This window comes from Elgaria multicarinata, chromosome 9, assembly GCF_023053635.1.
Source record: "Elgaria multicarinata webbii isolate HBS135686 ecotype San Diego chromosome 9, rElgMul1.1.pri, whole genome shotgun sequence".
Lineage (NCBI taxonomy): Eukaryota > Metazoa > Chordata > Lepidosauria > Squamata > Anguidae > Elgaria > Elgaria multicarinata.
Window position 1 is genome coordinate 22,642,247 of NC_086179.1, and position 15,139 is coordinate 22,657,385.

General features: G+C 42.9%; 1 protein-coding gene across 3 annotated transcripts in view; it reads left to right on the plus strand.

The window, feature by feature from the left end:
- Positions 1-2,678: 2,678 nt before the first annotated feature.
- Positions 2,679-15,139, plus strand: part of BICD1 (BICD cargo adaptor 1) — a 148,299-nt gene continuing 135,838 nt past the window's right edge. For all 3 annotated transcript variants that reach the window (XM_063134962.1, XM_063134960.1, XM_063134961.1), the window contains exon 1: positions 2,679-2,919. In XM_063134962.1, the coding sequence (XP_062991032.1) occupies positions 2,707-2,919 (213 nt within the window). In that variant the 5' untranslated portion in view covers positions 2,679-2,706. The remainder of the gene's footprint in view (positions 2,920-15,139) is intronic.

Consider the following 15,139-nt stretch of genomic DNA (forward strand, 5'->3'; position numbering starts at 1 on the left):
CAATGAGCAGACAGACTGCTCTTCTGTCTCACCACCATTATTGTCTGGGCCAGAGTGAGAGACAAATGAATGTGCAGGTTGCAACTTCAGGGTTTTGTGACTCCTGCACCCTGTGGCTACGTGGATCCTTGGCAGGTGCCGAACCATGCCTACCTTTCACACTGATCCTGATGCTGTTTTGCCACAGTCTGGGAGCTCTTCACAATCCTGTTTTGCTTTAACAACTGTAAATGTGGTGTTATCACCAACCTGGCCACCTCTCTTCTCACCCCTAATTCCAGATAATTTATTAACAAGTTAAAAAAAAACACCATTCCCAATATACAACCACTGTTTATATCCCTCCATTGCAAGAGCTGACCTATTCTCTGCTTTCTGTTCTTTAACTAGTTACCAAACCATAAGAGGCTGGCTTCTCTTATTCAATGATTGCTAAGTATGCTCAAGAGTCTTTGGTGAGGGACCTTGTCAAAAGCCTTTTGGAAATCCTAGTAAATAATGCCACATCACGCTCTGTGAAATTGCAGGAGATGCTAGTTGGAACTCTTAAGCCTGTCTAATGCTACAAATGTGCAACTGTAAAAAAATGGCATGCTTTCTGATTGACTTTCTTGGTACATATAGCAAAAAGTGCCCATTGGAAGAAATTATATTATAGGTGTATTAAAGTGCTGCAACTATAAGAGATCCCAGTACATGAAAGTATTTGTATACAGTGTTTAAATACTGAAATTATGAATGTCAGGCCTGCCTAGAAGCCACATTTCTGCCTGGCACCCCTACTAATTCCAGATGTGTGGGCTGACTCAGCACCAGTTGACACAAATGTAGGAAAAACTGTTCAAAACTTGTGCACTATGTGTGAAAACCATTGGATATCCATATTTGCAGGACTCAGGCTACAGGTCACTACACTGATCCTGAAGCTAAAGTCTTAATGCGTACCTGGGAGGGGATAACTAGGATGCCTGCTCTACCTTGCATGGCTCGCTGACCTCAGCCATCTTACCCTAAGATGAAAAGTTACTGTCCCTAAAGTAAACCCTTTTTTTAAAACTGCCACTTGAGTGTTTTATTATTGACATGCGTGGCTACTCACAGGAAGCTGGTTCGCACAACACTCCAAACATGATATGCCACAAAATAAGCAGTTATGGGATAAAACGTGCACTAAAGATAAAACGTGCACTAAAGCAAGTACCTCCCTCTGCCTTGCCCTGGAGTATCAGGGCAAGTACATGTGATGGTGTAAATACTTTGTACATTGTTAACCCTAACTCCGTTTTACACCTCTTTCAGAAATAATGTCACATTTGGAGTGGCTCTTTATAATGTAAGGGGGGGGGGGGAGAGAGAGAGATTTGCAGAACACTCTTCTTCATTACTATATCATGTTTTCCAGTGCTGCGTCCTCCAGATATTGAGTTAGAATGGGTGAGACTAAACCATGTGGGTGTCACATAGGTATCAATGTTTTCTTCAGGATATTTGCTACGACATGCCTATGACTAGACAAAAATATATATGCAAGATGAGGTGAGCTGCGACATGTATGTGGCCTCTTGAAATAAAGGACGCTCATTATGCTCTTTTCAAAGGTGGTGGGGAGATCTGGGACCCCTCAAGTGTTTATGGACATCTTCCTATGTGCAGCAGTTCATGTATGTGTGTGTGTGTGTGCTCCTTCCCTCCCCCCAAAACTGCTGAACCTTCCTTCTTTTCATGCAGGCTCTGAAAAGGGTGAGGAGGCCAACTGTGTGGCAGCATGAAAGAGGTGCCCAGCCTCCCGGCGGGCCTCCTCTCGCCCGTCCTCTAAGAGCGCGGGAAGAGAGACACTGTGAGGAGAAGGAGGCGGAGGCAGTGCTGTCATCTCCCCATCTGTCCTTCTCCCCAGCCGTTGGGAGGGTTGTGGAGGGAGAGGCGGGGGTGGCGAGGGAGAGGCAGGCGAGGCGGCCTGAGGAGGTGGCGGCTGCCGGTTTTGCCTTTCTGGCTGCCCTGCTATGGTAATGCTCGCCTCTTTTTCCCCTTCGTCCTCCCTCTCTCTTACCCACCCACCCTTCCTTCCTTCCTGCCTTCCTTCCTTCCTTCCTCCTGCTCTTCATTTGTTTCCTGGGGGCCAGGAGGCAGAGACTGCATCACATACAGCCAGGTCTGTTTATTTATTTATTTATTTATTTATTTATATCTCCCCCCCCCACCCCCCCACAGGCTGCACCAGTAGCGGCGGCGGCCGAGAGAGGGGGAGCAGGTGGAGAGATGAAAGACTGCAGTGAAGCTGCCCTGGAGACATGGCGGATCAGTACCTCTGAATAAGCAAAAAAAGAAAAAAGAGGACTGGGGCTGAGGCTAAATAGAGAGAGAAATCCCCTGCCTCTCTGTTCCTCCTCCTCCTCCTCCTCTTTCCTCAGCGCCAGCTATGCCGGGTTGAGCTAGCAAGAAGCAGAGCAAGCCGAAGGACAAATGGTGCAGCAGCCTTGGGGTGCTTTGAACTCCTTCCCCTTATTTCCACTTCTTCATGGTGCATCACCTCCTCTCCCCTGGCCTTAAGGCGATGTAGCTGGCTGCTTCTCAGGAGCATCCCAGGGAGAACTGCCATCCACCCGTGCCTGGATCCATTCATTCCCTCCCACTACCTTCTTTCCATCTCTCTCCATCCTACCTTCTCTCCCCACCCCACCCCCGCAACCCCTCATCCTCTCCAAGGCTATGGCTGCGGAAGAGATTTTGGAGACTGTGGATCACTACAAGTCCGAGATCGAGAGACTGACCAAAGAGCTCACAGAAACAACCCATGAAAAGATACAAGCTGCTGAATACGGGCTGGTGGTCTTGGAAGAAAAACTCACCCTCAAGCAGCAATATGATGAGCTAGAAGCTGAATATGATGTCCTTAAACAGGAGCTGGAACAACTGAGAGAGGTGAGTTAGATTCCCTTGTGATTCACTCAACCCCCCCCATTGTTTTCTCCCCCCTTTTTCCCCCTCCTTGCCTCTCAGGGCATGTCCTCTGTATTTGTTTGTTTGTTTTTATAAAGTATGGGAAAATACCACAATACCTCTTCTGCTTAGTGATGTTCTCTGAATTGCTGTATCTCATAAGGAACAGGAAATAAATGGTTTTGTGGTGTAGGCCAAATATAATTATCCTGGAGCTCTGTGTGCATGAGATTGAAACTGCAAGGTGTGATTTATCACAAGATTCAAGGATCAGTACTGACCATAAAAGATGCTTAAGAATGGATTATGGTTGTGATATCTTAAACCTATTGCTGATTAAAATCCCAGCAGTACACAGACATTGCTTAAATTCGTATAAACACAACTTCTGTCTTTCAGTTACTTAACACAGCTTTTTAATGCAGTTATAACTGGATGGCATGGGTGTTATTCAGAAAGGGATATTTAAAGAGAAACACTATGAACACTTAAGTTTTTTTTTAAAAAAGAAACTTTTTAATAACCATATAAATATTATTGAAGAGAGATGTTGAATGTCTTCAAGGTTATTTATATACATGTTTTAGTTTCACCTGCTAGTGGCATCCATCATCTTTTTATCAAAATTATTTCTGTACCAACACAGAAAATATGTTTGATTGGAGGCAACCAAGTTTGTCTGACATAGGAAGAATATTAATCATTTTTTTAAACTCACAAAGAGCTCAAATTCATATCTAATCCTTGTGTGTCATTGAGTTATCTGTATTTTTTCTATCAATATTTTTGTAGAGACACAATGGTCTATATCCTGGTAATGCATATCACCCTCTCAAGAAGTATGCATGTATGGTATATTATCCTATTAATCAAGTTCTGAATTCTGAATCACGTTCATGTTTGTATCCAGACATTATGATATTTCACATGTAAATAATAATATAAGACTAAGGGTGAACAACAGACTAAGGGTGAGCTCTAGTAGTTTACACGAAGTGGAACTTCGAAATATATGTGCCAAAATGTGACAGAAATCTCCATAGAAAACATCAGCTTGGTAAGAGAAATGTCCAGGTTTTTTCCTGAACAACAACAATATGATTTGCTATGTCAGTTCTAATGAAAGCTTGACTATGTTTCATTCCCCAAAACTTTCTGGGTCCCAGTATTTGAGACCACTGAGATTGTTATAGACAGTATTGCAAAATTTATGTCCAAACAATCAAAGGGAAATAGAACGGAGTTGCAACTAAGTGTATGTAATGTAATAGAAAGGGATGCTATTTACACAAACGATAGCAGGCCCAGACAAGAGTTATAAAACTCACAGGGTGAGTTTAAAGAGGTCTAGCCAGTGGGCAAGTAATAGCTTCAAAGAAAAGCAAAGTATTGCTGATTAGCCTGAGCTACATCAAGATCAAGAGAAATAACTAGGCAGGGCTATCCTGGAGATGGCTAACATTGGACATCAAATAGGGAGTTGAATGAGGAGCCAGTTAAGATCTTGCCCAGTTGCAATTGGAAAGTGTTTAGGAGCCTAGGATCAGAACCTGGTTGTGGTGATGCATCTGTAATAACAAGTCGTTAATAAGTTAAGTGCATGTAGGTTTCACTAAGAAGTAAAGTCATTGTGTTTCACAGAGGTTGTACCACTGGGATGTGTGACCCAAATATGCAACTGGAAATGACATTCTTAGGGCATGTCTACACTACAATCTCAACTGTCATTGCTTCCGTCCAAGGAACTCTGGGAACTGTAGTTCAGTGAGGTTCTCTCACATGTAATACTTGACATTCTCATACACCTACAATTACTAGTGTTTCTTTGGAAAATCCATGATAATTAAATCATCTAGTCTATTAATCAGATTAATCAATTCATGTTTTGATTGATGATGTGTCCTCAATTAATCAACAGCAGATTAAAAATATTAAGGATTTTTAATGCAAGTACTCAAGGAAGAGGGTGGTAGGTGGTATCTGTAAAGAGAATTTCTTTTATTTCTTTCTAAAATGGGTGCATCATCTTCTATACGTTGAATGTATCATCTAAAAACAAAACAAATCAATGCTTCTTTCTTCAAAATGGTTGTTTTAAGCACATGCCTTATATCCAGATTTAATCAATCAGCTGATTAAAGCTTATATGATTTATCAACTAAAGCTGCAATCCTATACACACTTCCCTGAGAGTAAGCCCCATTGAACTCACAGACATTACATTTCAGTAAATATGTATGGGATCATGCTGTAAATTGTGTTTAAAATCTAGTGACAATCTTATACCCAAGTATTTGGGAGTAAGTCCTAATCTACACCAAGCAGGATATAGCACCATGAAAGTGGTATATGGTATATGTCAATGGGCCCCAACAGTTGTCAGTGCACTTCAATACCGCTATAAAGCAGCAGTGTAGCTCTTGCCTCTTATATACCGCTTTCATACTGCTTTCATAGTGTGATATCCTGCTTGGTGTAGGTTAGGCCTAAATTCCATTGGGCTCAATGGAAGTTATTTCTGACTAGGCATGCATAGGGGTGTGTTATTAGTTGTGGTGTAGACTTATAACCAAGAACTGATTTTGGGCCACTGTTGGCATAACAGATCATGTGAAGAATTAGATTGGTTTGGAATGTGATCAGATTAAAACAGGACTGAATTAAGTCTTGATTATTTTCCAATTCTAATAAGTCTTATCTTGTAGTTTTTCACCTGTTGTAAGGTGTCCTGATCATTATGCCTACATTGAAGGGGCAGGGTATTAATCCTCTTAAATTAATGAAATAAATAAAATGCTATAGGCAGATCTTCCACAGCTTTTATATTGAGAAGATTTCTATAGAGTTCTATGGGAGTGCCCATATTGGCTTCCAGTATTAGGGTTGCAAACTGTTTACTGTGGTATAAATATGTATATGACAGCCAGAAATTCAAGAGACACTGCTTCAACAAGCATGGAGATGTTCTAATGGGTAAACCTTCATGTACTTAATTTCTGCCTCTTATGCAGCTATTAATAGCACAAAACATTTGCCAGAAAAATGGTGGTAACCCCATTCAGCATACAAGTGTCATGGTGAGTACAATCAATGTGGTTCATTTTCAGAGTTCTTAATATTTCTACAGAGGAGAGAATCGAGGCTTTCTCAGAATTGTTTATAGTGCTACTTAAAAAGCACATATATAGAAGTGTGAGCTATCTTAATGACTATATAAATGCTTTGGCTCTTGGATGTTCCCTGAAAATATGTCTGTCATCTAATCTAGGTGTCCCCAGTTTTAAAAAAACTTTTGCTGAGTCACTATTTTAAACTACTTGTCACCTCATCTTCTAAGTGATGGCTGGAAACCCATTTTCCCCATCTGTTCCCTGCATGTAAAGGGAAGGTGCCAGTAAGCACATACAGAATTGATATACTGATAAGCAATAAAGCATATTTGTTAAATCAATTTGCAATATAATACAATTACAAATACATTACTAAAGCGAAAGGTGTCTCAGGCCTTAGCTAGAGCTAAGGATTATCCCGGGATCGTCTCAGGGTCATCCTTGCCTGTTCCCGGGATCCCCTGTGTGTCATTTAGATGCACGGGGATGACCCCAGGACGATCCCAGGATAAACCTTAGGTTAGGCCTCAGAAAATATGATGACATTGGGTGGACAGTTTCTTTTTTTTGGAATGGAACTTCACATAAGTCTTTAACTCTAGCATAGTGATTAGAGAATTATGGCTATGTCCAGTCAGAATTAATGACTAGTTATGGGGTGACTGTAATTACCTCAAATGTTACAGTGGTCATTCTAGCTGTAGGATGGTTTTACTCCCACTTCCCAAAAAAAGGTTTTATAATTTATTTAAGTATGGAGTACATGTCACTGTGTTTATCCAGCTGTAACTTATTTATAAGAATACACTACTGTACTGTACATCCTTCTAGAAGAGCAGACTTCATGGTTTCCATCTATTGGTTCTGTTGGACATCGTATCTTATCCAAACAAACGTTGTCCCCCAAGATGCCCTGGGTTCAGATCTCTGCTACATATCTTAGTAGGGTCCTACCTGGCATGTTCTTTAAAGAAGGTAATGCTATAGGTTACACATTTCAGAATCTATTCAGTTCCCCTTCAACTCTACAACTGGCATTTTCTACTGGACTCATACATTTCAATCCAATTTTGAGGGGATGAGGATAGGTGAGGCAGCTGGACCTTGCCCTCTTACAGCTCTTCTCTAAGCTTTCTGCACCTTCATGGGAGTTCTTCTTCTTCTTCTTCTTCTTCTTCTTCTTCTTCTTCTTCTTCTTCTTCTTCTTCCCTTCTTCTTCATACCTCTGTTCTAATTTGGAATATAATATTTTCGCACATTACTTTAATAATCAGGAAATTCAAGCAAACAACTGTAGTTGTTGACATTCTATGAATCTTGATTCTTGGTGCAGTTGAACTGGATTTGGGATATTGGTTATCTGGTTGCAAGGCAGATGTCCTTGACAGTAAAAGCATTTTTAGTGTTATAGTTTTCCTCTATGTCAGCAAAGATGATCTGCACCTTTTCAACTAGCTCTCCTTTCTCTCTGCTGACTAGCTGTTTTCTTTCCCTGCCCAGGCTTCTCCCTATGGTTTCCATTCCCCCATCATGCCTCTGGAGTATTCCCTCAACCCTCCTTTCCTAGATATACCTTCTCCCCTTAGCCTGCTGTATTCTCAAGTCCCTGTCCTGTATTTTCATGTGCCCTTTACTCCTGCTATTCCTTTCCTGAGGCCCACTTACCTGGGAGTAAGCCCCATTGAACTCAATTGGGACTTCCTTTTGTGTAGATATGTATAGGGCTGTGGTTTTTTGTAAGGCTCTTTTCTCTGCCTTGATTCTCTCTAGAATTGCAGGAGCTCTATCAGTGGCAACTGGAAACTCCTAGGAGCAGAGCAGTACAGCCAATGGCAGCCCACAGATGGTTCTTCCTGTCCAGAGTCCAGTATTACCACATACCACCATAGAAGTCACATGTGTAAAAATAGAATTGAGATAGGAAAGTGAAAGTCTAACATAAATTAGAAAATAATCACCCTTTATATTTCATTCACTTGCCATTTTGTGCCATGACCTATTAAATGCAAATTGAACAACAACTTTTGAAATAGAATATATTGCTTTAGGCTAATTGTACTGAAAATTAGTAATTTGGTATTTTGTGGTACTGATGTGGTATATAGTAGAGTAAAACAAAAATGGCAATTAATTATCTACTAAACTATTTGGGTTCTAATAAGTAGGGCAAGTTAGTTTGCTGCCTTGATTTAAGAGCATTTTCCAGGAAGAAGCGAGGAATCATTCTATGTATTGCATTTATGTTTTCAAAGAACTGGACCAGTGAGTTGGAAGGTGAATGGATTTGTATTGCTGATCTTACAGTTTTCAGGGTTGTATGTACAGTAAGAAAGAGTTGTAGCTTTAGGGAGAATTGAATGAAAAGTTATTAAAATGAATGCTAGATCTTCAGGAACTGGTAATAACATGTAAAGAATTAAGCCCTTCAAAAAGAAATCTTATATAATAATGGCCCACATATCTGCCTGTCCATCTGCCTTTTCTTCTTGAAACACTTTGCTGGTGTGAGTGGGAGGGGATTAATTTGTAATAGAATGTGTTTGGGCAGCCCACAATCTTTCACCTTGAAGAGAATATCCAGTGTCCTATCCCCCTTGGGACCGCATTTTCCCTCCTCCCCTCTGCTTAAAGAAGAGGTTAGTGCCTTTATGACATCAACAGCCACAACACCAAACCAACCTTTTATATCACATGTACTTGCATGACTAGCAACCAATACACCTCATATCCACACAATGACCCAGTTCATGTGTCAAAGTGGCAGATCATGGGTTATTTAATCTATGATTTGCAGGGACTCTGAAAGCTGCTTCCATTTTCTGTAAATGGGTGTGAGAGTGATATGTGAACCTGGACTGCTGGATTGTTCAGGGACTAAACGGCCACTTCTCAAAAGTCCTCCCTGGATTCCCTGGACCTTAATAATTACAGACCTGTATCAAATTTTCTGTTTTGGGGTGAGGTGATTGAGAGGGCAGTTGCCTTCAAACTCCAGGTAGTCTTGAATGATACAAATTTTCTAGACCCATTTCAAACTGGCTTTAGGGCAAGATACAGAGTTGAGACTGCTATGTTCGCCTTAGTGGATGATCTACGCTTGAGTATTGACGGGGAGTGTGTCCCTGCTGGTACTTTTGGACCTTTCAGTGGCTCTCGATACCATTGACCGTTGTATGCTTCTGGAACGCCTTCGGAGATGGGGAATCTGGGGCACTGTGCTCCAGTGGTACTGGTCCTACCTCTTGGGTAGGTTCCAGTTGGTGATGCTTGGGGATAGCTGCTCCTCAAAGAAGGAGCAGTTGTATGGTGTACCACAAGGCGCCATCCTATCCCCAATGCTGTTCAACATCTATATGAAACCTCTGGGAGAGATCATCTGGAGGCATGGACCGGGGTGCTATCATTAAGCTGATGACAGCCAAATATATTTCTCTACACCTTTGACAACAGCATCAGCTAAGGATAGTGTGTCTCCTCTGAATGAATGCTTGGAGGCGGTAATGGACTGGATGAGGAAAAACAAACTGAAGCTGAATCCAGACAAGACAAAGGCACTTACTATCAAGGGCCCTAACCTGGGTTTGAAGGTGTGTCACCCAGTTCTGGATGGGGTTACACTTCCCCTGAAAGACTGCACTCGCAACTTGGGGTTACTTCTGGATCCATTGCTCCAAATGACAGCCCAGATAGATGCGATGGCCAGGAGTGCCTACTATCAGCTTCGGCTGATATACCAGCTGCGCCCTTTCCTAGAGTTAGAAGACTTAAAGACAGTAGTGCACGTGCTAGTAACTTCGAAGCTTGACTTCTGCAATGTGCTGTACATAGGGCTACCTTTGTACCTAGTTCAGAAACTTCAACTAATTCAAAATATGGCAGCCAGGTTGGTCACCTAGGGGTGACTGTATTACATCAACATTCAAATCACTCCACTGGCTGCCAATTAGTTTCTGGGTGAAGTAAAAAGCATTGGTTATTATCTTTAAAGCCCTACATGGTTTGGGTCCCGGTTACCTGCAGGATTGCTTTCCGCCATACAATCTGCCTCACAATCTAGGCTGGCAAGTGTTACCCAAAGGACCCTCTTTTGCCGCTCCCAGACTGTGGAATGGCCTGCCAGGAGAGATTCGTCAACTGAATACTCACTCTGAGTTTAAGGCAGCTATAAAGACTAGTCTCTTCCGGCAGGCCTATTATACTCTATCGGTTTTATATGTTTTTAATCAGTTTTATGCTTTTGATTTATATGGTATTTTTGTATTAAATGTTGTTTCCCACCTCAATCCAGAGGCAGAGGTGGGTTAGAAATATATTATTATTATTATTATTATTATTATTATTATTATTATTATTATTATTATTATTATACAACCCAGTGGTTAACTTATGGTTTGTTGTTGGGTTAACCGCTGGCTTGTTTAGCCCTAAGCAACCCAGTGGTCTTGGTTTTCAAATCACACTCAAAACCTCCAATTGGAAGTTGGATTAAGTAGTCCATGATTTGCCAGGATGTGCATGCATCCTGTCAAATCATGGGCTAATTAATCCAAGATTTGCTGCTATTACATGCGAACTGGCCCAATAAAGGAAAGTGCAAAAATACTGTCATGCTTAAAGCTATGCAATAACTATTGTCTGGAACACAACTGAGTTGCAGCGCAGGAGTTGGAGAACCCAGTCTGCATGCAGCGTCAATTCATGTTTAACACAGGTTTGCTGTTGGGTTAAAATTCTGAATGTTTCTTTTTGAACAACCCAGAGTTTGGAGTTCACATATCATGGGGAGATAGGACTGGAACCACTGTAAGATAGTGCCTCCGATGCCCATCCCATGGAGTTGATCCAGGAGGATACCATGGTTGATAGTATCAAACGTTGATTAGAGATTGAGCAGAATCAGCATGGTTGCATTTCCCCTGTCCCTCTCTCGATAAAGGTCATCCATCAGGGCGACCAAGACTGACTCAGTCCCATAACTGCGTCAAAACCCTGACTGGAATGGGACTAGATAATCAGTATCCTTCAGGAGTACCTGCAGTTGTTTCACCATGAACCTCTTCAGTAACTTCCTAAAAAAGGGTTATTTGCAAATGGACAATAGTTGTCTAATACCATTGTGTCCAGAGTGGGTTCTTCAGAGGTGGTTGCATTACAGCCTCTTAAGGACAGCAGGAATCACCCTTACCATAGAGAAGCATTCACCACACTCTAGACCCACCCAGTTCTAAGCATTCTAATTATCATTATTAAGGTGATTTTTGGAATACATTTTAGGAAATGGCATTCACCATTAATGGCTAAGCTCTGCAATGTGTACAGTAGCAGCAAGAGGCAAGGATTCTGTGGGGAATACAGAGTTAATTCCAAAATAATTTCAAAACAGAAAAGGGGGATGGGATCCCATGTCCAGATGCCCACAACACAGTCTGTGCTATAAAGCTTTTAAAAGGAAATTATTCAAGGTCATTCTAACTGTGATTCTGATGTGATTTTCTGTGTCATAGATTTTTCATGAGCTGGGTAGTACATGTTATTTATTATAACACATTTGATGTCTGGTTTTCCATTTAAAAGCCATTTTTAAAGCTAAACACATTTATTTAATAGCTAAACCTTAATTTTTGAACTCATTGGTTCATTTGAACTCATACTGTTGCATACGTACTTTCTGAACCGGAAGACTTAACTTCCACAGTTATCTGTTGTTCTTCATCGTGGTCTCTATGCATCACACATATGGGCTCTGCGCCTGCGCGGAGACCTAAACCAGAAACTTCTATAGCTTAGGGAAACGTTTTTGGCGGGAACCCCTCCCCCACGCTACTGCGCATGTCCCTGGGGTTCCCGCTCTTACCTCAGTTCTTCGTCGTCTGCCATTGTGCAAAGACCTTGTAACCGTTTCCTCTAGCGTTTTCTCTCTCAAAACTCTTCTTCATCTAATTTTCTCCTCGAATTCTGTATATATATATGTTTATCTCTTCTCTTCTGCCTTTCTCTCTCTCTCTCTCTGTCTCTCTCTATATAAATTCTATTTGCCTTTTACTATTGTATATATTCCTCTCTTCCCCTTTTCCTTAGCGATCCTCAGATCGCAGGCGCCCCAAGCGCATGGCTGTAAAGGCCCCGTTCAGAAAATGCGTCAAATGCGGCGCTAAACTTCCACCAAAAGACGGTCACTCTCTTTGCGTAGTGTGTCTGGGGGAAGGCCACAAGGTTCAGCAGTGCCATCACTGCATGGCTTTTACTAAGCAGACTTGGAAAAATAGAGCGGACAGACTTCGTTCAGTGCTCTGGGAAAAAGCTCTAAAGGCCACTGAGCCTGCACTTCAGAAGCATACTGAGAAATGCTCCTCAAGGGCAAGGAGCAAAGACCAAAGCCCTGAGATTCAATCCTTTGTGATTACTGAGGAGATGATGGCGGAAAACAGGGCCATACCCCTGACACCAGGCTGATCCCTTGTGGTGTCCGTGGCCAAGAAAATTGCTAAAAAGGCCCGGACCCCTAAATCGGCAGAACAATTGAAGAAAAAGAAAAAGAAAAGAAAGGAGGTTGATAAACATTCCTCCTCGAGGGTCGAGACTGTGACAATGGCGTCGCCCAGGCCTAGCCAGCCGAAACCAGTCTCGGTACCGACACAAACATCGGTACCAGAGCACTTGCCGATACCAACAGCCAGAAGCTCCATGTTGGAGGGCGAAATACGTGATTCGTTATCGGCTGCCTCAATACCGTGTACAACTGCTCCACAAGAATCGGGACCACAACATACAGTACTGTCGACCCATCGACAGAGACCTCCTTCTCCTAGGCCAGACTATGACCGTATCTCCCAATATTCGGGATACCACAAGCAGCATTCATATGACTGGGAGTATTACCGTCCTCAGGAATACTACCTGATTGAGTGCAGACAGGAGGATTATTACGCACACCCTCCTCCACCTATTAGAGTCATTCAAGTGCCTCCCCCGCAACGTGCTCCTACACCATTGAGTCACGGTAGCAGGAACGACACTTCGGTACCAAAAGCAGCCGCTTCCTCGTCTGTACCTCATCGCGAACAGGCTTTACAGCCAATACAGCAAACAATACAAGTTACTGCATCGAACTCACCTGATGACGATTATAGATCCGACTCAGACTCCATAGTCTCAGTAGCAGCTTCGATGCCATCGCCTGAGGACATAGTAAACACCCACGATCTAGCCTCTCCTTTGGAAGATATGGGAAGTTTCTCTTATCATGTCCTCAGGATGGCACAGTCTTTATGCCTCGACATCGAACAGCCTGCAGAAATTGAGGACGACCCAATTTACGATGTGCTAAAGACGGAGGCGAGCTCTACAGTTGCTATCCCGTTCCCTCCTACCCTGAAACGTACGGCACATATCTCATGGAAAACGCCATGCGCCACTCAACCAACATCCAAGAGGTTGGAGGCGATGTACAAAGTACAAGAAGCTAATGCGGAATTCTTATTCCAACATCCTAAGCCCAATTCGATAATTGTTGAATCGGCCCAGGGCAAATCACAGAAAATACACTCAGCCCCGGTCGACAGGGAAGGGAGAAAACTGGACTATCTGGGCAGAAGGGTGTACGCTTCTTCGTCGCTAGGAATACGGACCTCCGCCTACGAAGCAACTATGGCAAGATACCAGATTTTCCTCTTGGAAAAAATAGGCTCCCTCTGCGACCATCTACCTGAGGAAAAATGAGAATTAGCGAGGATTTTTCAATCCGAAGCTACAGCAATAGCAAGGCTACAACTTAATTCTGCCAGGCATCAAACAGATTCCCACTCCAAATCCATGATGGGATCTATAGCACTCCATCGCCATGCCTGGCTGAGATCAGCTAATCTAAGTAATGAGACAAAAACGAGAATAGAAAACCTGCCATTCGATGGAGAAGGTCTATTCAACACTAAAACGGACGAGTCCTTAGACTCCATTTATAAAGCACGCACAATGGCTAGAAAGATGGGGTTTTCGCAACCTCTGCCTCAATACAAACAGAGGCGTTGGACAAGACAGCCTTACCAGCAACTACAGCAACGGCCACAATACAATAAACAGCCTGCCAAACAACAGCAACAACTTCAGAGGAAGAGGCCTTACCAGGGTCGATACCAACAGAACAGATGTCAGCCTGACTTCTCCAAGAGGCAACGTCTTTGACTTCCCTGTCCCAGGCCTACCACCTTTTACCAACCGCCTAGCACCCCTGTACCATCTATGGGAGTCAATAACATCCGACTCCTGGGTGCTCACCATCATCAAAATGGGGTATGCCATCGAGTTCAATACCCTCCCTCCTTCTTCGGGAGTGAAAGTAACAGCGCCGTCCCCTCCTCTACTGCTCGAGGTACAAACCTTACTAGCAAAAGGAGCCATCTCACCTGTACCCGCGGAGGAGATCAACCAAGGGTTCTTTTTGCGCTACTTCACAGTCCCGAAAAAGGATGGGGGTCTTCAACCGATTATGGACTTAAGGCAATTAAACAAGTACATCACCCCGAAAAAATTCCGTATGACAATGGTTACTTCCATTCTCCAACTGTTGCATACGGGGGTGTGGTTTGCGGTGGTAGACCTGAAGGATGCATACTTCCATATTTCCATCAGGAAGTCGCATCAAACTTACCTGCGTTTCTCCATCGGCACTCAACAGTTCCAGTTTACCGTTCTTCCCTTCGGCCTCGCGACAGCACCGAGGGTCTTCACGAAGATGATGGCTGTTGTATGCGCACATCTACGACAAAAGGAGATTCACATATATCCATATATAGACGACTGGCTTCTGGTCGCGGAGAACAGCTGCACGCTCCAGAAGAACATAGTTACGACTCTCAACCTTTTAGACTCTTTAGGACTATGGGTCAACAAGGAAAAGTCCATATTGACCCCTCAACGAACAATAGACTTTATAGGAGTGACTCTATCATCTCGGGACGGAAGAGCATACCTCCCTATGACAAGAGCAAGGACTCTTCGGGATCTGATTCTCGATACCGAAACCCAAACAAGGCCCTCGGCATGGACAATCCAAAGATTGCTAGGTCTGATGGCAGCGACCACCGCTGTCATCA